The sequence below is a fragment of the Stegastes partitus genome, unplaced genomic scaffold (assembly GCF_000690725.1).
Source record: "Stegastes partitus isolate 25-593 unplaced genomic scaffold, Stegastes_partitus-1.0.2 Scaffold176, whole genome shotgun sequence".
Classification (NCBI taxonomy): domain Eukaryota; kingdom Metazoa; phylum Chordata; class Actinopteri; family Pomacentridae; genus Stegastes; species Stegastes partitus.
In genome coordinates this window covers 161,103-183,795 of record NW_007577907.1, presented here as the reverse complement: position 1 = coordinate 183,795, position 22,693 = coordinate 161,103, and the positions used below count along the sequence as shown (strand labels likewise).

The 22,693-nt window shown below is 41.8% G+C and overlaps 1 protein-coding gene across 1 annotated transcript in view; it reads right to left on the bottom strand.

Moving 5' to 3' along the window:
* Nucleotides 1-22,693, bottom strand: part of LOC103355931 (xylosyltransferase 1) — an 89,974-nt gene that overhangs the window by 37,892 nt on the left and 29,389 nt on the right. The window contains exon 2 of the mRNA XM_008279896.1: nucleotides 2,996-3,575. Within this exon, the coding sequence (XP_008278118.1) occupies nucleotides 2,996-3,575 (580 nt within the window). The remainder of the gene's footprint in view (nucleotides 1-2,995; nucleotides 3,576-22,693) is intronic.

The window sequence follows — 22,693 nt, the reverse complement described above, 5'->3', positions numbered from 1 at the left end:
CCTCTCTGAGCCTGGTTCTGCTGGAGTGGAGTTTTTTCTTCCCACTGTTGCCAAGAACTTTCTCAAAGGTAATCCTGGATTTATTGGGTTTCACTCCATAATATAGAAGTATAAGGTCTTCAGCTTACCATGTAAAGTGGCTTGAGAAGACTTTTGTTGCCAATAGGTGCTACAAAATTAGAACGGGATTGAACTGAATTGAACTGAGCACAGTCTGACTAGTTACACGTCACAAGTAGGAGCTTGAAAGGATAAATGTTTCTTATAATTAAACGTATGTAAAACTTTAAAAAAAAAAAAAAAAAAAAAAGGCATTTCAACAAAGTTTTGTGTTGGAGTTTGTGTAAATTACAAATTTTGACAACAAGATTTTCCATTTTTACTGCAACTTATATATTTAATTCTAATTATAAATGTATTTCATTGATATATGGATTTTTTCTTCCAGGCACTGCAATTCCTAATATTATATAATTTTGTTCTCAGAACGATATCTGGCAAAAAATAATTTCTTTCAGGATTAATATAGTTTGAACTTATGTCAGTTATCTGGCTCCTATTTGGCTAAACAACAAGACGTATTGCACAGTACAAGCTAACACTATCAGCTAACATGCTAAATGTTCCACAAAATTCACCAAGAGTTCAGCAAGCCTGTTGACACCAAATATAGGGATTTGATCCATTTAAAATATTAATTATAGCACCTTTAAGTAAGCGTCATACAAGCTTTTTTTGCACTACAAGGCCATGACACTATGTTTTCATGTGGCATAAGCTGCCAATTAATGTCAGTGCTGGAGCACTGCAGCCCAGTCACATAAGTAAAATTAATATATGGGCAGCAAAAAAAAAAAAAAAAAGAAAGTTCCTTCTGAATTCAGTGATGCCAATACAGAGCTAAAACAATTACTAATCTAGTCAAGGCCTCAAGGACAGAATAGCCAACCGATCAAAGCAAATTGGACAATTTTGTTCTAACAAGGTTACGACTTGAAACGGGGCAGAGAACAGAGGAGGGAGGAGAGAGAGATAACACATAGGCCAGACAGCAGGCAGGTAGATGGAGAGAAAGAAAAGTGATTTAATTTAGCTGTCGTGTTGTTGCAGCCCAGCCACCAGGGGAAAGCCCTTTTCAATTTCTTTGTCTCTTTTGATCAGACTGTCAGTTTGAGTGGGACGCTGAGTTGCTGTGTGAGATGACAGGAGCTTAGGCGCAGACAAACGATACTCCTGCTCTTGGGAAAGAGGGAATGTACAAAAGTTGCTAAGTCACCGTGCCTCCTCGACTTATAATAACTTGAGCGAGGGCTGGGAAGGTACCTGACGAGAACAGGCAGGATTTATAATAGCTTTCTCCTCCTTCCCTGCTGTCCACACTGCTTTCAGTCCACTCCCATGTGTGTGCACGCATGTGTGTGTGTGTGAGATGATCACTTAAATATGGCTGCTGATGCGTGCTGCTCACTGATGGCTGCAGCCGCAACAGATTTTGTTTACAGAATCTACAACCAGACTGCAGATGTCCATAAATTCTTAGGAAAAAAAAGAAAGAAGAAAAATTGTGTGTTTGTGCATCTGAAAAAAGGAAGGAAGAACCTGTGTTCTGTGGCCAGCTTGAAAAAACAAATGAAAATTGGAAACCAATTTGGAGAGAATACAAGCAGCCTCCCAATTTTCTCCAACAATTCACTTCACCAATTACACATCAGCAAAAAAGACATTTCTTGCCTTTGATGACAAATTGCAATTACAAGAACAGGAAATATTTTACCATGTACTGTAGCCTGACTGTCAGAATAAACTCTTTGTACTGAGCTTGGCAGCATTATTTTTTATTTCTTCTCCTGTAAGAAGAGTGTGTACAGCTGAGAGTAGGAGGACATAATGCAAAAAAAGTTAAATGTCAAACTATATAGAGAAAATGCGCTGACAGCTTGTCAGCATTATTTTTCTTTGTGTTGTGTATTTTAATGAGTCTGCTACAAGAATCAGCTCCAGTGAATTTCTTGATTGCTTATGTCTCGATTTTAAATTGAATTATCTCAAAGGTAGTTCTTATTCCTCCTCTATTTCCACTGCTGCCACATAAATGTTGAATTTGAAAGGTTATTTTGATCCTTATGCGTCTTACGGTTCTATCAATTCAAGCGTTGATGTTGCTCTTTAGCCACTGAGCTATTTACTTACTGTGAGCAGCTGGGTTGTACATAAGGTGACAAACATTTCAGCTGAAATTTCAGTAGTTTTGGTTACATCACATCAGAGAGAATTCTGCATTTCTCTTTTTGTCTTGTTCTATTATTCCTGGTTTGAAGTTGGCTGAACTGAGCTGGAAGAAAGTGATGTCATGTAATTTGTTTAGCAACATCTGAATCAGAACTGTTGTTGCTGACAATTGTTGTGGGGTTGTTTACTTATTGTATAGCTCGTACTGTCAATCAAATCTGATCCAAATCATCACAGACCTCATGGGACAGACTAGTCATTCTCCATAAATTTTGTCAAACTTTAATCTTGATGTACTTATTTAGTCCAAAAATTTAATGTTCCACCAAAATGTCTAAGATTTGGAAACCAAACATCTCAGGGGCTTTGCATAGTCGTTATACAGAACTTGTCTGTGCATATTTTTTAGTCATCCAGGTCATAGAAATCCAAAAAGCTTCTGTGGAAAGCAACTGGACTTTTCTTTTTGGCTCTTGAAAATGCTTCATTTTTCATCCAAGAGGTTTACCAAGTTCTGCATCTCCAGAGCTACAGAAGCCGCTTGGGTGTGAGATAAAACACCTTTAAGAACCAAAACCACAACATTTTAGTTTCACATAACGCAGCCATTTGGAACTTAACAATCTAAAAACCAAATGCCTCCACACTGGGAAGCTTGACAGATATTGATCCCTTTACTGAGACTACTTTTGTGACTGCTTCCACTCAATAGCCATTTATCTTACTGTAATCACTTTAATCACTCCAATTACAATGATGGACTTACCCTCGAGGGGGCAGTAGCGAGTGACCTTCTCTGGCATTAATTGGCCCTCCTTGTGTCTGCAGTACACCTCGGCGATCTGTTGCCGACACTCCTTGCTCTTGGCTCTCGACAGAGCCGAAATGGCTTCCTTCCCGCTGATCTCGCACTTGGGTGGCTGGTCGTAGGTCACCTCCAGCGTTGCCGCCGTCGCCTGCCTCCTGTGTGGGTGCTGGTGTCTGTGCTGTGACTGGGCCTGCTGGGCCTGCGATGCCCGGTAATGCTGCCGCGGTCCTGTGTCGTGAACGCCCAGATAGGAGGCATTGTTGCCCACCGTCAGCTGGTGGCCTACAGGCAGAACCTCGTTTGAGCTGCGGCCCAGACTCGGGGAGTTGTCCCTCCATGCCTGCTGCTGGGCGTGGGCCTTCTCCTGCAGGTGATCACGCTGCTGCTTACTGCTGGTGGCCCTGACAGACTGCCGGTGCGGCTGCGAGCGAGCACCGAAGTTACTATTGTCTATGTTCTCAAAGTCTTTGGGCACTGAGTTCTCATTGTTGCTGTCGACTCTACCTTTCTCCTTCGGCCGGTGGGAGTAATATCCATCCTGTATAAAACAGAAGGAGAAAGACAAGGGAGTGTTGAGTAAACAGCGGGGTGTGAGGAAAGTGGAAGAGGAGGGAGGGGGTGAGGGGGACACAAACAAGAAAAACAAGATCAGAATTGAGTGAGCATGGTGCATATCAAGTGTCGGATTAACAATCAATGTGGCATGTATGAGTGGGCAGCGCTGCATTGAACCGTGAGGCATGAAATGAAGTAGCAAGGTATTGAGTGCGAGGACTACAAGGTGCAACCTAACTGGAGGTGAAGCAGGGCTGAGGGCTCCGCCGTGCCGTGCCATCATCAGATTAGCCCCAGTTTCAATTAAATTCTCCCTCAAATGGGCCCAGCACTCCGTAAAAAGATTACCAAGGAGGGATAAAGGGGCCAGAATACGACTGGGAGTTTATGTGGGTGTTTGTGTTTATGCATGTGTGTGCATGCATGTGTACAATTCCTTTCTCACTGGAGCTACATAAGGATGTGAAGAAATTGTAGTGGTGTGGCACCCGACTAGAAAGGCTGAACTTGTCAGTGCTGTGTGTCTGCATATATGAGATAGTGTGTGTGTGTGTGTGTGTGTGTGTGTGTGTGTGTGTGTGTGTGTGTGAATGCTTGACTGTACAATTTCTCTAACTTTATAGTAGAATAGGCTGAAAGCAAAGGAGGGGCACGGGGCCGAGCAGAGAGAGGGAAAAAAGGGTAATGAGTGATAGCGGGGAGTGCGAGGCGAAGGAGCGCTGACAAGGGCCACGAGATGTGCTCACAGGAAGAGCTTGCTTGTTTCAGTGAAATGTGTTGTGATGCATCAAACGGAAAAACTAAGAGAGCTGCCACACCGCTGTTGCACACCTTGCTCGACACACAAGAGAAGAGAGCGGAGGGAGGGAGGGAAGGGGACACCGAAGGGGGGAATGACAAAAAGCAAGCCAAGGAAAGATAAAGCTCATAACAACAGGGATCCCAGATGTGTTTCTCCATTTACAAGACACAAAAAAAGGGAGAAAAAAGGGAGGTAGTGGCAGAATGGAAGCAGGAGAGGAGAGAGACACAAGAGAAGCAAGTGAGATGCTATTATGAGCCGGCGGCCCGGCATGGAAATGTCTTTCCACCCCTACAGCAAGGCCTGTTATCAGCCCATCAACCTTTCCTCTCTGTAAACACCTCGTATGAGTGCAACACAAAGGTGGCCGGCGACACACTTCCACACTCGGAGAGGCAGGATGGAGGATGATACTATGCAAGTGAGACAAGAAACAAAAAGGAACAAAAAAAAAAAAAGGAAGAAAAACGGAAGTAGAACAACATTCTCATTGTCGGCTCGCTTTAAGCTTCTTCCTTGGCAGAGGTTTGATTCTCACAACACTGGATACCTGGAAGCTTTCTACCTCTCCTCTCCTCTCCTCTCCTCTCCTCTCCTCTCATCTATTCCTTCTCTCTTGCCCTTCACACTTCTCTTCACACATCCCGATTTCTCCGCTCGGCTCCATTCACCTCTCATCCCTTCTGCTCCACATCTCGCTCCTCTCCTCTCATCATCTGTTCCCCATTTCACGTCTCTCGCGCCTCCCTTTCTCCCCCATTTCTCTCTTCCCTCTTTTTATTCTTCTCGACTTCATCTCCGCTCCTGAGCTGTCATAACCTCTCCCCTTCTCCTCTCCTACTTTCTTCATCCTGCCAGTTTAAACAGACCATGTTTGTCTGAATGGCAGAACCTGCTAATCCTGCGTGTAACAGCTGCTTAGACCAGTGATCACCTAAAAAGAAATCCCTACTTGCAGAGTTTCAAAGGGAATGCTTTAGGAGGATAATCCATGCAGTGCAAGTCACTGGATGTTTGCGGAGGTAAAAATGAGTCTGTGTGCATTTACGATTACGTGTGTGCAGCGCATGCTTTTCGAGGATTTTTTTTTTGTTGTTGTGTAAAAGTCTAAACTTCAGTTTGTTTGTGTTTGAGACACACAGAGAGAGAGAGAGAGAGAGAGAGAGAGAGAGAGAGAGAGAGAGAGAGCGAGTAAAGTCAAGGCAGCATGTGTTTCCCCAGGAGAAATTCCTGCTTTGAGTATTACTGTAAGAGACATGAGAAGATGAGGGACACGGTTAAATTGGAAAAAATGCCCAAGTGAGCAACATAAAAAAACAACAGCGCCAGAGTGTCCCTCAGCTTATCAGCAGACAGATACCACATGCAAGCAAGAGGTGACGTGTTGTGTCAGTCTTTTCTAGTCGCCCATAAATTCCACTTTCGGTAAAACAAGCAGTGGTGCGATCACACAGACAAGTCCACATATCTAATGAGTGATGATTTAACCTGCTGAGATGCAAAAACCCAGGGTTGACAAGCACATTATTTTTAGAAAATATGCCCAAATTACGCAATTTACCAGAGCCAGAAACTATGCTGTGCCTCGTTCATGAGGAAAGACGGAAAGAACTGTTCTTGTGGCGTGATGTTCTGGTCCTGATGGACCGAAAGGGGAGTGTTTGAAAGAGTTTGTGTCCAGGGTGGGAGGGGTCAGCCACAATCTTACTTGCACGCCTCAGTCCTGGAAGTGTGCAGGTTCTGGAGAGAAGGCAGATTGCAGCCAATGACCTTCTCGGCCGAGCGGATGATACGCTGCAGTCTGGCCTTGTCCTTGGCCGTTGCTGCAGCGTACCAAACGGTGATGGAGGAGGTGAGGATGGACTTGATGATGGAGGTGTAGAAGTGCATCATCATCTTTGTTGGCATTATGGCATCATCGTGAATTCTTAGCAAAATCATGCTATTCTACATGTCTAATTTAAAATTTTAACAAAATAGATTCTGTGAAAAATACAAAAAAATCCACCCTCCTCAGTGCAACTGTGAAGCCATCAGTGACTCAGTTGCAACCAAGTGCCACATGAAAAAAAGGTTTTGGCTGCAGGCTGCGTTTACACAAAGCGAATAGGCAACAAGTATGGAAACAAAGTTGGTGACACCTTCGGGCACTTGGAACATGATACATATGTTGATTCCAGATTTTTAAAATCTTTGTAAATTAATATTCAAAGAAATTCCATTTTCCTTTTTTTCTGATTTACTGCATTATAAATTTGTTATACTGCGCAGAAGTTCTTTTTGAGTTGTCTCTGCTTCTGGTGTTTGTTGGGCCGTTTCCAGGTGCAGGGTGAAAAATGAACCAATAATGAGTTAAAATGTGAGGAGAAGCAAAAAATGCAAAGGAACTGCTTCAGGTTAAGTGGGCTAAATCAAATAACTAAACTAACAGCAAGTCGAGTCTTGACAGAATCGGTTGGATTCAGCTCAACAGTAGACATTCATTGGTTGATGTAATAATATTGTTGCTTTCAGCATTTCATCAGAGGATCATTTTGCAATGTTGAGAAAGCAGAAAATGTCTCTTACAGATTGGGAAAAGCAAAGATGAAGAGTCCAATCAGCTGCAGCCAGGTGTAAAAACACTGACACACCAAAATCCCAAAGATCCTTAGTTTACAGTCATGTAGACAAAAGCTGCAAATCGTCACATGTGACAAGGTGGATCTGGAAAATCAACTTAATATTGATATTTTGATTAATTTTCCCATCCAAGCTGGCTGTAACTGTTTTCTTTTGGCTGGGTAGGTAGGGGAAAAGGATCATAAAGATTTGATTTGATTGCAAATTAATTGACACGGTTAGGAATCAGACAGGGTTAGCCCCATGAGGCCTGGAGTGGAAATGAGTAGTATTTGTAAGCTGGCACTGAGGAGATTCCTCTGGATAAACAATCTTCACACTGTGCTCCCTCCTCCCTCCCCCTTGCGTTCCTCCTGTGAGCAAAGGACTCCAGTAGCTGTGCCGCTCTTTAATCTCAGGGACTGGGCTCTAAGCAGGAAGCGGTGGGGCACAGAATTAATAGCGGTGGTGGCCATTGGAGATAGAGCTGCGTTGGACTGCAGATGGGGCTGGGAGCTTGGGCGGGGGGAGGGAGGGGAAGCTATCGATTGTTGCTGGGGATATGTTTTCTACTCCCTGGGAATGTTGGGGAGGCGAAGCCAGGATTGCCTGGCATGCGCTGAGGTGGTTGTACACACATGCGCACACACACACACACACACACACGCTCACGCACACGCTCACGCACACACACACACACACACACACACACACACACATACACCCACAAACAGCAAGCTGCCTGAGCTGTGCTGAGGAGTGAGGAAAAAGCAGAGGGGGTAAACGTAAAAATCATCCATCACTGGTAGGTGCATTTAGAGAGAGGCCCGTGGAGCCGGAGTTTCAGCACCCCCTCTGGGGATGGTTTAGTCCATTTCTCAATACAGAGCTGGCCCTTTCCACTTTCCCTCATTTCCTCTGCCACAGGGGGAAATATTTCACCTGTCCTTTTTCCTTCTCTTTCTCTCTCTCTCTCCCTTTCTCTCCATTCCCCCCAATCTCCTGTGCAGCAGAGGAAAAAAGCACATATCTCTCTCTCAGCACCTGTCCAGCTTCTCCCCCTCCTCCCCCCTCCACTCTGCCGTATCATCCCTCGCTCTAGGAAGGAAAGCAGTTCATCTGCTCCACCCCCTCCTCTCCTCCCTAATGCCATCATTTACTGTTGCAGTCCCATGGTAGATGTGAGGGAGAGCAAGGTAGCAGCACATATCAGTTTCACCCCACCCTCCCGGCCCCACTTCCTTTAAAAGACATCATTCCTAAGGGGGCCGAGCCGAGATAAGCTACTGTGTGTGCCAGCAGTGCGCACTCTGTCAACACAAGCTGCCGTACGGACAGCCACGCAGACAACCATAACACAATGTGCATAAACATGCAGCGGAAGTCAAGTTTATTAAGAAGTACGGCCTCGGCTGAGTGTGAGTAGGTGGGTGCTGTGTCACCTCGGCAGCTTCTGCTACGACCTGCCTGCCATGTGGCTAACGAGCTCAGATTAATTACCTGAACTGAATCCCTGCAATACTCTGAGCAAGATGTGGCGTCTGGCACGACACGGGAGACTGATACACTGACAGACTTGGTTCACAGCTGCTCCAGCACCTCCGGACACCTTGTGGAAAAGAAGCGAGGGTAGAGCAGGGACAAATCTAAATGCTTCTTAGGAGTCTTACTTATCAGCTGTAGAGTTTGGCAAGAGCCGCGGCTGTTTTCTAGGTTCGGAAATTCAAAGTTTAGCTATCAAACACACTCATCCACAAAGACTTAGGAGGTGCGGCAATGTAGGCTTGAATTCAGTTCCTTCGAGAGTCTAAGCTGTAGTTACCCAACAATAAAAGCAACCATGTAGGAGTCAGGGTGAAGAAGTACAAAGAGGAGACACTGAGGGATATTTTCTGATGCCTCGGAAAGGTGGATCTCATAAGAGATACTGTGCTTGGATGTAACATGCAGGGTTTTCATTGTACCTACCTTTAACCTAAGCTCTTTTCCAGCAGCTAAAACTGGAGAATGTTTGTCACATGTAAGTGTATGTATGTGCAAATGCGTGATTAGCGGCAGCTCGGAATGAACAGTCTGGGTTTGGTATGCACAGAAGCCTCTTGTGTGCCCTGTGACAAGCCCCGGAGCTAAAGTGTTGGAGGGGGTAGTGTGTCTTTGTCTTTGTCTTTGTGTGTGTGTGTGTGTGTGCAAATGTGTTACAAAAAATCTAAAGGAGGCAGACAGCAAGGAGAGATGAAAAAATGAGTTAAGCTTTCAGTCTAGGAAATAAAATTGGGAGAAAAAAAAGTAAATACACTATGTGAAAAGAAAGCAAAAATATATTTTCAAAAAATGCCTCCTCTTGGGAGAATCTCGGTAAAGAGACAAATGATTGCAATCTGATTCAAAGCACTGAGGAAAGATTAAAGACTTCCACAGACAATTATTTGTGCTTTGAGACTTGTGAGAAGACCAGAGGGCAGAGGTGGACACACAAACCTGCCGTGAAATTTCCACTTCTTCCCGATGGAAGTTCTTGTGTTGTAATTATACGGCTTTAGTTGACTATATTTGCATGAAGGGATTTCAGCTGGGCAAGTAGACAAAAAGCCCAGACCTCTGCGCACACAAAACCGCACACACATGGAAGAGAGAGAAGTTCCTCTTCCTTAAAAAATAAGGACAGTGAAGCTCTGCATGACAGGCTTACCACAAAGATACATATGAAGAAACTTATTAACTCTGGGGGACTCTCTGGGGAATTTCTTCAAGGCCACAGTGGAATTAAAAAATACTTTTGCTTCCCTCACAGTATGTTTGCATTCCAGTGCAGTACTCACAGTGTGCATTGTGAGCCCTCGCTGTAGTTTGCTCCCCAGAGCGCTGCTTGTGCATGCGCGGTGTTTGGGCCGATGCTCTCTGATGAGCTGTTGATATATGAAGGCCACACCTGTGTAGCCTCGTCCAAATCATCCCAGAGCACTACAGATAAGATATCTAAGGCTCTGGGTGATTGTGATTACTTTGGCTTATTGTACCACTTCTGTGTGGGCATGCACAGGCAGTGATAGATTGAGATATCCCTCAGCCTCCTGTTAGCTTTGTTGCTGAGTAAGAAAAACAGTAATAATATACATTTATTCATAGACAATTTCCTAAAAACCAAGTAATGTCACGATTAAATAACAGTTATGCTCTATTAGGAGATTTAAAGATCCCCTCCATTGAAAATCAAGTTTTTTAAACCAGTACTTGTCTGTATGGTGCTTTTTTTATGTGTGAAGAGATCATTAATGAAAAAAGCAGTGGCTGAGCATTATAGTCCTGCAATTGCTACTTATAGACTGCAATGAGAAGGATTTTTGCATATTATAGACGCAAAAATGGGCATAAATCAGTCCTGCTTCAGCAATAGATGGCTAAAATTCTTCATATGGAACACAAATTCAGACTTCAAGGGTTTTAAATGTAAAAACTTTAAGGAACCAATCCAGTCATGTTGCAGGGTAATGCTTTCTGAACCATCATTCCTCTGCAGAAACAGTTTCTGGCTCAAATATGTACTGAATCAGTCCAATATTACAACTTGGCATTGTGTAATTGAGTGTAATTTTACAGGATTTTACAGCAAAGTTGTAGGTAAGCTGGTGTGCTTTAGAGGTGGAGAGAGAGGCAGGGACTTCATATTAGTGGAATGAAGTTACATCTAAGCTATTTTATATTAGAAAAATGAAAATAAAACAAATAAAATAAATAAACAAAAACGCAAATGTGCAACTCAGACACACCAACATTAGTTTTTCGTGTTAAATAAATGACCAGAGAAGGTCTTTAAAAGATGAGCAGGCAAACCTCAAAGTTTACACTTAAGCATGATAAAATTGTGCTAACTTTAAATCCAGATTAACATAACACTGAATTATCTACTTATATTTAACGTTTGATTGATTGTTAACATCAAAGGAGGGCTGCTACTTTCCCTTTTTGACTTTTCACAGTTCTAATGTAAATATTAAAACTGTCATCTCTGTTACTTTCAGGTATTGTGCCTCCATGACTTACTAGTACACGCTGAAAGGAACAGAGCCATTGTTACTTATTCAATAGCCTGCTTTGTATGCTTTTACCTCTGTGACAGAAATCAAAATGTCTGCTGTGAAATAGGCCCATTACAATTCATGTGCAGCAGCTCTTTTCCCTCCTTTCTTCGTGTCTGTATTAATTGCGCTAAAATGCATTGCTTGTTTAACTGAAAGCCATTTATTCACTGCTAATGAATGTGCATTTTCCTGTGTTAAGTTTGTGTATCTTTAAACAAAACTAAAGACTGAATCAAACAGCTAATAGGTTTGGGACATCAGAGCGTGAGGTACATGATGTTGGTGCCTTTTCAGCACTCATGAACAGAATTTTGTACTTATTAAGTAGAAGGTATGCTGATGGCATGTCACAGATTTGTGAGCAGACTAAAGATTGTCATGGTTCACTCTGGGGTGAAGTTAAACTTTTGTTTCTGTCTCGTTTTCCTGTTTCTGTTGGCAGCTTTTATTTTGTTTTTCAGTGATTTTTGTTAGCTCTACTTCCTGTTGTCATCTTGTCTTCCTAATTGTTCGCTCTGTCCTAATTGTGTCCAACAGTTCCCCATTACCTAATGTTTGAGTCTCCCTTTGTTCTGTGCCAATGTGTCATGTTCATGCACCTGTGCCGTCTTGACCGTCCACAGCTCCAAGCTAAGTGCTGTGAATTCTTGTTTCTTTATTTTGATACTTTATTCTCCAGCTTTGCTGTGTTTTTTTGTTGCCCATTTATCCCTCCAGCTTCACTGTGATTTTCTGTTTTCTTAATTATCCCTCCAGCTTTGCTGTGATTTTTTGTTTGCGTGTTTTCTTTCTGTCCAGTGACCTGAAGAGAGGTTTTGTAGCTCTGCTGAATTTTTGTGTTGTATTTTGCATATTTTTTGTGAATAAATACTTTTGCTCACTTCCACTCTTGAATCCTGCATTTGGATCCTTTACCTGAGTCTTGTCAAGGATATTGTTTAACATAGTTTAGCAGCTGTTTCTTCCTGCTTCCAGTCTATATGTAAAGTTAAGCGAATAGCCTACAGCCTTTAGATCCATGTTAGGATGTCATCAACCTTCTCATCTACTCTCTACAAAAAAATCAATCTATTCCTTTAAAAATCTGCAGCTGACCTTAGGAATTGAGTTTTATGGTAAATAAAACGTCTGTTGCTACAGAATACAAAAGCAGTGTGTAGAAATACATATATATATAACTAGGGGATGTATCAATAAAATAACAAAACCCTTATGGGAAATTCCTCTCCTTTCAAGGCTCCTTTCCAAGCAGTTGGTTTTTGACAAAATGTTCGATACAGCCACTTCTGCATTTAATTACCTTTCTACTGCATTGCAAAATTCTTTTTTTCTTTCTTTTTTTTGTGCTCAATGGTCACGAACACTGTGTTTTTCTATACATTAGTATTCTAAGGCTCACACTCTGGTCTGTCAAAATCCTTACTCTTGGCCGTGTTGGCCGTCCGAAATCTAGGAATTCAAGCTAATTTATCTCTTGCACTTACTATAAGTCACTCCGGATAAGAGCACCAGATAAATGCTTGAAATGTAAATGAGTCACTAAATGAGCACAATTTAATTTAGAATGTGCTCACTGTTGTGGAAATGAACCGACAGCGCTGCTAAAGTGGAAAAATAAGAAAATATGGTTTAAAAGAAAAGAAAAAAACGTGTTGTCACCATTCTTTTCTGGAACTTTCCCACTAAATTGGATTAAATAGCAATACGAGTTGAGAGATGACCTCAAATAACCCTGAAGATTTATTCCGAGTGTGTACCGTCAACAAGGAAACTCACAGTGAGAACAGTGTTGGAGCTAAAATCCCCAAAGCATGTGGCAACAGTGAAGCCGGCGTGCCTGAGTCTCACAAGATTTGGTTCTACCCCCTTCAAAATCTGTACTTGGCTCCACTGCAGCTCACATAGACTGAATTCAAAACACACACACACAGTCACACACAAACCTGCGTCGTTGCACTACACGATATTGTACGCACACAAGTCTGCACACAAGCACACACCAGTCACTCGTGAGACTGGTTTAGTACAAGTCACATTTATTCTGGAGGCCTGTGTGTGTGTGACTGTAGGGTAATATAGGCTTTCTCTGCTGTGGAGGCAGCAGAAGTCAGGAGTGTCTCAGTATTTATGTAGTTGAGAGAAACGTAAAAAAAAAACAAAAAAAAAGAAAAAAAAGTGCAATTTGCATTTCCATACAGACCAGGTTCTTCCTATTTGGTATGTATCTGACATGCAAATGCAAGACAAGACGATTGTCTTGCTCATCCATCAGACGCAAACACAAATTCTTTTTTTTTTTTTAATATTTGTGTACATAGCAATAAACTTATATTTGCTTAATGTATCCGAAATGTATTGGTTAAGTAGAACTATGTCTATTGGGTGGTAAAAAGTTGTTTGCTTTCACAATTTTTGCCCTGCAGCAGCTAGTTACAGTCAGTAATAACAAGGATTTTTGCATAATACGGATGCAAATAATGGTCGTTGTGTAAGTCAGTCCTTTAAAGTTCTCCATATGGAATTTATTTAAAAAATCCTCTCTCTAAAATAGCAGTTTACAGTGAAATCCCCTTCAGAGCATGAATGCATTAAGGAGAACTGATATCAGACTGTAAACATGCATGCACTAAAAAAAACTTTCCCAAGCTTCCTCAGTTAGTGGGGGTTGAAATTCAGGGGACTTTCACCCAGGAGACTGGAGTTTGAGGCCTGTCTCAAACCATTATTGTAGTATTTTTCTGACTTTTGGTTCCTCTCTCTCTCTCTCTCTCTCTCTCTCTTAAAACCCCCCACCAGGCCACAAAGAGTTAACCTTCTGTCTTTTTGTAGTCAAAAAAGCTCCTTGCAGGTCATCTGAATCTTTTGCCACACTGCCTCTGACCGGGGTCCGAGACCATTCTGACTTTTTAATAACTGTTTTGCAATCACGAAAGCTCTCCGGTTACAATCTGAGGTCTACAACTCAATACAAAGTCCGCGAATGCACGCTGAATCGCTTTTCGCCGGCCTCATTACTCCTGCAGCTGGAGTCCTTTTCTTTTTTTTTTTTTGCAGGATGCAGCAAAGTCATAGATGTCCACTCACTCCTTCAAAACTGGCTTCATTCCTTCTCTTTTAATCTCCCCCCCACCAAAAAAAGCGTCCTCTGTGCTCCTCAGCCTTCCCGCTGGCTGAACCCTGGGAATTTCCACATGACAACAAAAATCTAAATCATACAGCTTATATACAGTATATTAGGTCTATATCTCTCAAGAGCATGAAAGCCTGTTAACAGGCCGTGAGGAGATACTGGCAGTTCTCCTACTGTGTTTCTTTACCCCCTTCTCTCGCTCTTATTTTCCTCCCTGAATAAAAACCCAGAACTTTACATCTCTAGCTCTGAATGGGGCCCATCAGGTGATTTCTGAGCCATATCTCACACGGGCATGAAAAAAAAAAACCCCGCTCCTCACTCCCCCCCCACCCCTCCTGCACACCTCCCTGTTCAGCCATGAAATGACACCCCTATTTAATCAATTGTGAATCATGAAATTTTGCACAAGAGACCCCTTTTCTTTGCACTTGACAGTGATTGAACTGCACAGCCATGCAATTCCATTCACCACGGCGATGAGAAAGAAAGGAGAGCGGGGGAGGGGCTGCGTCTCTGCGCTGTGTGTGTGTGTGTGTGTGTGTGTGTGTGTGTGTGTGTGTGTGTGTGTGTGTGAGATGAAGGCAATTTCCCTGTGACATCATGGGCCCCCACTGAATGGCATTGCAACACAGGGTCCCCTCTATGGAGAGGCCGGTCGCTCCGACAGCACAGTGGGATCCTACAGCTAATGTATAGGGGTGCAAAGGAGGTGTGTGTGTGCATTTGTGCCACCGAGGACCCTTCCCAAACATTTTACATAGGCTCCCAAGTAGACTGGGGGGGGGGGGCGCTAAGAATAACTGCGATAAAAGAGAAAAAGAACCAGTGACAGATAGATTACAAGTAGAATAGGGCAGAGGGGGCCAGTGTAAAATAAAGCCAAAAAAAAAACCGAACAAGAGGGTGAGGCATCCCCTTTCTCTCTTTCTTCTACATGAATGAGCTGCCGGGAACGACATGTGAATGTATGATGTAAGGCCTGCAGTGAGTGGGTCAGGGAGCATAGCTGAGATACCAAGAATTTGTGTGACACAGCGGTGACACAGCACGACCCCAGCGTGACCCCGACGCACAAGTCACGGCGGCTTTAGTTGCTCTATGTAAAGGCAAAACGACTAGATCTGGAATTAATGCGAGATTCATTCATCACTCTATCTTTAATAGGAAAGCACACAAAGTCATGCTTGTGCCTGTAGCATGCTAATGATGTACAAATGTATGACAGTGGCGCATTACGGTTTCACTTCTGCAAAGCGACCACACACTCTGGCATCCAGAGGCACATTATTGTGTAACATAAATAATATGGAGAAGTGAAGAGAAGTAGTCCCCGATGACCATCTTGACTGGAAATAAAACAAATTTCAAGTGTCTAAGTAGTTTAGTCTCAGTCATTGTGGTAAAATGACAAAATAAATAAGGAGGAGGATTTCCTGAGGGCACCCTTGAGAGTCTTTAAGTCTGCAAAAGGCTGCACACTGTTCAACATTTGTTGTTATTTTATTGGTAGTCCATCTATCCATTATCTATACGCCGCTTAATCCTTATTAGGGTCGTGGGGGGGCTGGAGTCTATCCCAGCTGACTTAGGCCGAAGGCAGGGGACACCCTGGACAGGTCACCAGTCTATTGCAGGGCTACACTTAGAGACAGACAACCAAGCACACTCACATTTACACCTATGGATAATATAGAATCACCAATTAACTTCAACATGTTTTTGGACTGTAGGAGGAAGCCAGAGAACCTGGAGAGAACCCATGCTGCATGAGGAGAACATGCAAACTCCACGCAGAAAGATCTTGGGTGTCCTCACCGGGACGCAAACCAGTGACCTTCTTGCTGTGAGGCAACGGTGCTAATCACCAAGTCACCTTGCAGGCCTTTATTGGTAGTATTTAAAAATATTTATTCTACTGATTTCAGTCTCAGTCTGTCTGTCACCTCGTTTAGCATTTGATGGACTGCGATGAAATCATACAGATCCAGAGGATGAATCTGATGGCTTTTGTTTTAGTCCCAGTTTGATGTACATGTTTTTGAGTTAAGCGTTGGGTGGACTGCGAATAACTTCCAACCATACATTCACGTCCTCTCCGCGGGATGAAATGTAGTCCCTTCGGTGACCTCTCTAATGCTTCATACATCGAAATTCAATTTGCCTAATTATGGGTTAATGACAAAATATCACATTGCCATCAGCCTCATCCATAGTTTGTATCTAGCACTAATTAGCACATGTTAAAGCTGAGATAAGCAGGATTTGTTTTGGCATCACTGAGCAAAAATTCCACACATATTGCAATGTAAGTGGTCTGAGAGGAAACTGGACTTCTGCAACTCCTCTTGGCTCGGGTTTAGGGCTTCAGAAAATGTAGCCTGTGATGGTAGACTTTGGCCAAACGCAAGTATTTTCAAGTGAGATCAGGTGGGATTTTATACAGAGCAACAAAGTCCACATTGGGATTAGGAAAAAGTAGATTAAATACAGGACTTAACTCAGGAAAGTGCCAGTTGAGTCCTGTGTAAATCTGAAAATAAATGTTGACTTTTGAGTGTAGTAACAAGCATGCATATGTTGGATGAACACGTAAAAAAATTGCATAATTAACTACAAATGTGTTTGTCAAGGCTGCATACTTAGCTTGTAAAATATCTGTTTTAGAAGATGGATCAAGGAACTTGTACCAGACCAAGAGTCTATGAGGATTTTTTGGTAACACCATCAAGAACACATTTCACGCTGCACTTCTACAAGATCATGAAAACAAACGGAGGGCCAATATGCAAACACATTTTACTTGCAATGTTAACCTTTTACAAAGTTCCTCAATCAACAGATGCAATACTAAACCAATCTACACCACAATACTTAACCAGATTTCATTGTTTTTCTTCACAGGTGTCTGAGTTGACAAAGCAATCTCAACTCAACACTTTGTAGTTAGTTCCAGAGCAACCATATTACACATTCTTCTGTTCCACTGATGAAAAACTGCCAATGCGGACGAAAGGTCCTAAAAGTTCTTGGACAGTTTAAACATCTACAGAATGAGCTGCCAAGCTCAAAGTTTCTGAGACATTCTATCTCTTGATAAACAAACAGCAAAGAGACACTTCTTATCGGAGGCAATAACAGCTCAGGGTATTGCTTTTAGTTGTTTTGATGTATTTTCTAACCCATCTCTGCTTTTGTGGGGATATTATGTACATGTATTGATTATGTTTGGGTTTGATTTAAACGCACAACATGCATCCCAACATTGGTTTGAATGAGGCTCATGTTTTGTTGCACATTATCTTTCTCTCTAATCTGTATTCAGTGTGAAGAAAAATCTCATGAAGCACAGGACTATATTAGGATTGGGCAATAATGCAAAGTAGTTTCTGAGAACACAGTTTTGCAAATGACATGAATCGTCAGTGGCGTGTTTCACGCCAACAATACAACGAATACATGTGTTGTGCATAGAAGTTAGGACACTATCTACCCTGTGGAAATTTCAGAGGAAATGAATTTCAGCGCACTGATAGACTTACAACGGGGTGAGAAAGATGATGAAAAGATGGGGAGGAGGCACAGTGTTAATCACCTGAGGCTGCATGTGTGTAAACTTGTCCTATTAGGCCGACTGCAGAGACAGCTGCAGGATACTAGGGAATCTAGAGAAAGCGTTACAGGTAAGAGTAAAAAAAAAAACATTTAGCTGAGATTAGATGACATACTGATAGCCAGGGCGAAGAAGGTGCAGGAGACATTTAAGTTTCTGTATCAAGTTTCTGTGTTAGGAGCAAAGAGTTCAGGATGTATGACTGAATCACCAAGACATTTGACTTCTCTATGTATACAGGCCAACATGCCGAGGAAGCTCTGGGATTCAGTTATGAAAAATTTGAGTCCAATTTTTAAAAATACTATAAAGAGGACACAAAAATTGGTATTTTCTGTTTAAGCCAACCCCGAGGCTTGTAAGTTTTTAGTCAGGCGTTACATTCGAAACACACTGTCATTTCTTCATGTCAAAACGCGTTTACAGCTCTTCCCCACTCAGATACCGGTCCGTCATAAGAAAAGGCAAGACATGATAATCGCACAATTGGGGATAATGATGCAATGTTTTGGGCAGTTTCATCTTGAAGGCATTCATGTTAAATTGTCAGTTTTGGAAAGCTGCTACTAAAAAAATGTTGTCCAAATTCTGACACCAGCATCTTGTGGGAGGAAAGATGTTTTCAAAATCAGATAAGAACTTTGTTTTATGATGTTGACACCTTCGGTGAGTTGCTCAAGGGTGTGAGGAGGAGCAAAGTAGAGCGTTCTGTTCCTGGTGTACGTGAAAGTACTTTGGATAAAGTTGAAAGTTCTCCTCAGTGCTGTGCAACAACAAAAACGAGGTCTACGTCATGTTTTTTTTCCCTCTGTTGACACATCATTAATGCTGGTCGTCAGTAGGCCAAACAGGACAGGGAGGATCACAGTAAATCAGCTTGGCCATTATCTAAAGGCGTGACTTCATTGTGGTAGCATTTTTGGACTTATCCAGGAGTTAATTAGGCACCAGAAAAGGACACGTCATATACGTTGAATTCATGTCTGCATAAATACATGATGAGTTACAGAAACTAGGTCCAACTGTGGGTCAGTTTTATCAACCTTGTTCAAAGCGAGGTCAGCACAGATTTAAAGACGCGGTGGACATACATCTAAAGAATTTGCAATGCTTTTTCCAAGAAAAATAGATTCATAAAACTTGTTTGGTGTTGTCACTGAAGGCAGATGTCATTTCAATGCTAGCTAGAGAGCATTAACAGAGTTTCAGCACTTATCTTATAGATGGATTTATCCTTTATTGTCTCACAGGGACACGTGTCATGACACAGAACACTAGACAGCAGCACAAGCATTTAAATTGTACCACAATTTATAAGAAACATGTATAATTTCACATAAACTGTAGTTACAATGAATAAAAAACACAATATAATTTAACTGTGGGTTTTCAAGTAATTAAATGACAGTTTTTATTGTTGAAAAACAGCTGTATTTAAACTACTGATTCCATAAAATAAGAGCTTTGTTAAAATCAAATTCAACTTCATTGTCCTTGCACAAACCAATGAAAAGTAATCTCTGCATATCCCAGCTTGTGTTTTTTGTTTGTTTGTTTTTTTTTCCCTTTATTTAACCAGGTGGGTTAATTGAGAACAAATTCTCATTTTCAATAACGACCTGGCCTGTTAGGAAGCTGTGGTCAGAGGGCAGGTTCAGCTACACAATGATGTCCCATGGAGCAGACTGTGTTAAAGGCCTTGCTCAAGGGCCCAACAGTGGCAGCTTGGTGGTGCTGGGTCCCAGTAAACCCCCACTCCCTCCTTACTGTAGAAGTCTTGGTAAAAATGGCTCATATGTTAACTATCCGTATATCTGCACATCATTTTCTCAGTTTATGAACTTTTTCTATGAACTATCTAAACATGACGGGGAAAAAAATCATCTTTTTATTCCAAATCTTAATTTGTAATTGATCGGTTTCATTTTTTGAGATATTGCTGCCTTTGACATTTTTTCGGCTTATCAAGTCTGTCTGACTTCTCCCTATTTGTGTATAAGACATAGATCCTCAATATAAACCTTTGTTTACTGGTATTAACACAATTCAGTTAATGATACTGTTAGCTAGAGTAGATTTATGAAAAAATATGCAAAAGTCTGTGAAGAGCAGGCAAATATTTCTGTTTGATTTGGCCCACTGGCTGCTATTTGCCTAACACTGCGCTACACTGTAAGCGAGGACCCCACAAGGGCTTCAATTATTTCCAGAAGGGGTATTTTGAGTCTGGTCACAATCTCATAATGACTTCTTGTCTGTCAGACGGAAACAGTTGAGGCTGTGTTGTAGGAATCAGAAGGACTGTGCAGAGGACGTTGTTGGTTGGGTATCAGCTGAGAGAATTGGGGTGAAAATCTGTCAGGGTGCAGCACAAATGTTTACTGAAGCAGAAATACTCTAAAAATTACTTTTTCAAAAGTGTTAATGGTTCAGTTGCTGCATTTACATTCGGTTAATGCCTTCTGCATGCTGAGCAGTTAAACATTTTTCTTGAATATAATTTTCCAAATGATTATAATCAATTCATTTGGAAGTCACATCATGTGGTCAGATTTGCATTTGCACAACAAACGCACACAACTAATGGCTTTGCTCCAAACAGCTGTGATACAGTGAGACGCGCTGCCACTGTGTAATATGGTTTCGCTGCCACCACGAAATGAAAAAAATAGAGTCTAATAATCTAGTGTTTCAGAGGAATGCCGCTGATAACTTTCTAAAGTCACAAAAGTCCACAGAGTTATCTGTCAAACAGAATGACAGGGAGATAAAGATCGGAGGAAAACAGGGAAAGCGTATGGGGGGGGAGAGAAAGTGAAGGTGAGAAGTTAAGCACCTAAGCTGGCAATAACGAAGGCACAGATGGCTGATACGATCTTTTGCTCTGACACCCAGATCATTAAAACTTCGAAATGATTGAAGGCCCCACTGTCCAGCGCAGAGGATCCCAAAGGCAGAAAGGAGGTTTTCAGACTTTAAGCTGTTTTTATACCTCAAATGGATCTAAGAAAAAAAAAATCAACAGTCCAATGACAACATTTACACAGTAATTTTTTTTACGCTGGCTTTGAAAAAACAATATAGTTCCTTAATGGCAGAATGGGGTTATCCTTGCTGCCCTGCTTGACTCCTGCATTACACTGTGTCTACACAGGAAGCGTAGCATGAGCAGCCTGTTTAGCTGAGCTCCATCTGTGGCGCTACGCAGGAGGCATTCAGGTACAGTGGTAAGCATAGGTCATCTGAATTCTGAGCCCAATGCACAACTGTATACATATGTATTAATGTAGGTGTGCGCATTTAAAGGAGAAAAATATACTTGAGGCCTACATACCATATGTTAGACAGCTGCGTTGATGAATGTAGTGCGTTGTTCCATCACACGTGTCTGTTGCCTCAGTTACCTACATCGTTCAGAAAACTGTCGATCAAAGTTAAAGTAGGAGACCTCTGTGTTTCCTGTTATTTGCAGATCATATGGACACTCATCCCTCATTGTTAAGAGGTACTGATAGATTATCAGCTGGTGCACTACTTTATTTTTTGTATGAAAAAAAAAAAAAAAGATGGAAGTGTTCAAATCGTTTCGTCAAATACATACAGCAAACAGCTTTGCCAAAAATATCGCTGAAGTCACTGAAAGATTATTGATCTTTTCAGACTGCCTCTTGTGAAACTGTGGATACAACAAGGTAACTTCAGCACTCTGACATACTCCTAGAATCAACATGCAGATGTTAAGCAGGTACAATGTTTACCCTGTTCACAGTCTCTTTTGCTAATTAACATTAACTACAAAACAGTGCAGCAGCTCAGGCTGATGGGAATAATATTAGTTGTGCAGCAATGAAATTTGAAAATGTTAATTTTGATCTTATGATGGCACTGGTTGAAATGTCAAGAGGTCACCGAAGTAATTACAATTTATTCTGAGGGAAACACAGTGCCTGGTTAAATTGTATCACGATAAAAAAATGTTTTTTTTTTCGGTCAATAGCAACAATTATTAATATTTTTAATTAATTTTTTTAAATAAAGAGTTGGTGAAAAAAGGTTTATTTTGATTATTGACACTGATATGAATATTTTCAATTTACTCACTTTAGCATATTTAATAAGGGATACAAGCAATAATTTTAATGTTAACATAAAAATACACAAATAGGTGAATTTACACACATACTTCTAAAGAAATAAGAATAAAGGGATGATGTCACCTTGGTTTACATTAAATGAAAAAAAAAATAGAGAGGATGACCAGGACAAAGCTGCTGCACCACGGTGGGCTAAAGGTTCATAGTGGTTGACCTGGATGACGAAGAAGACCAACCAACTTCTGTGCACAACCCCAATGTCAAGCAGGGAGTGCGTCACATGGGCGGAGATGATAGTGGACAGGGTTTGGGATATTTTTAAGGTGTTAAGCCCATCTCAGAAGGGCAACCAGTCAAGATGACACTGGACGAGAAGCTCAGGAGGCAGCAGACTAACATGCCTTGGGAGTCCTGAACAAAAGTCACAGGACAATTTTCTTACTGTTATTAAGTGTCTGTCGACGGTACTTATTGCTATTGTTTAAGGCCAGGGGAAACGTATGGAGTTGAATATTAAAAATTAATTTATCAATGAAAGACTACTCAGGTAGAGACACTGTTGCTGCTATCCTCCTTCTGTATCAATACAGTTTAGCTTCACCTGACAGTCAATCGTGCCGTTAAGTCTTTTGGCAAACAACTGGCTTTGATTAATGCCAAACCCTGACGTGACAAAGTGGATTGCCTTCATTACTGAGAGCACTGCATGCAAATGTTTTAAATCTTGCTTGACCAGGTAGGCAGACTACAAGCTCTGTTCTGTCCTGTTTTTATAGTTACTC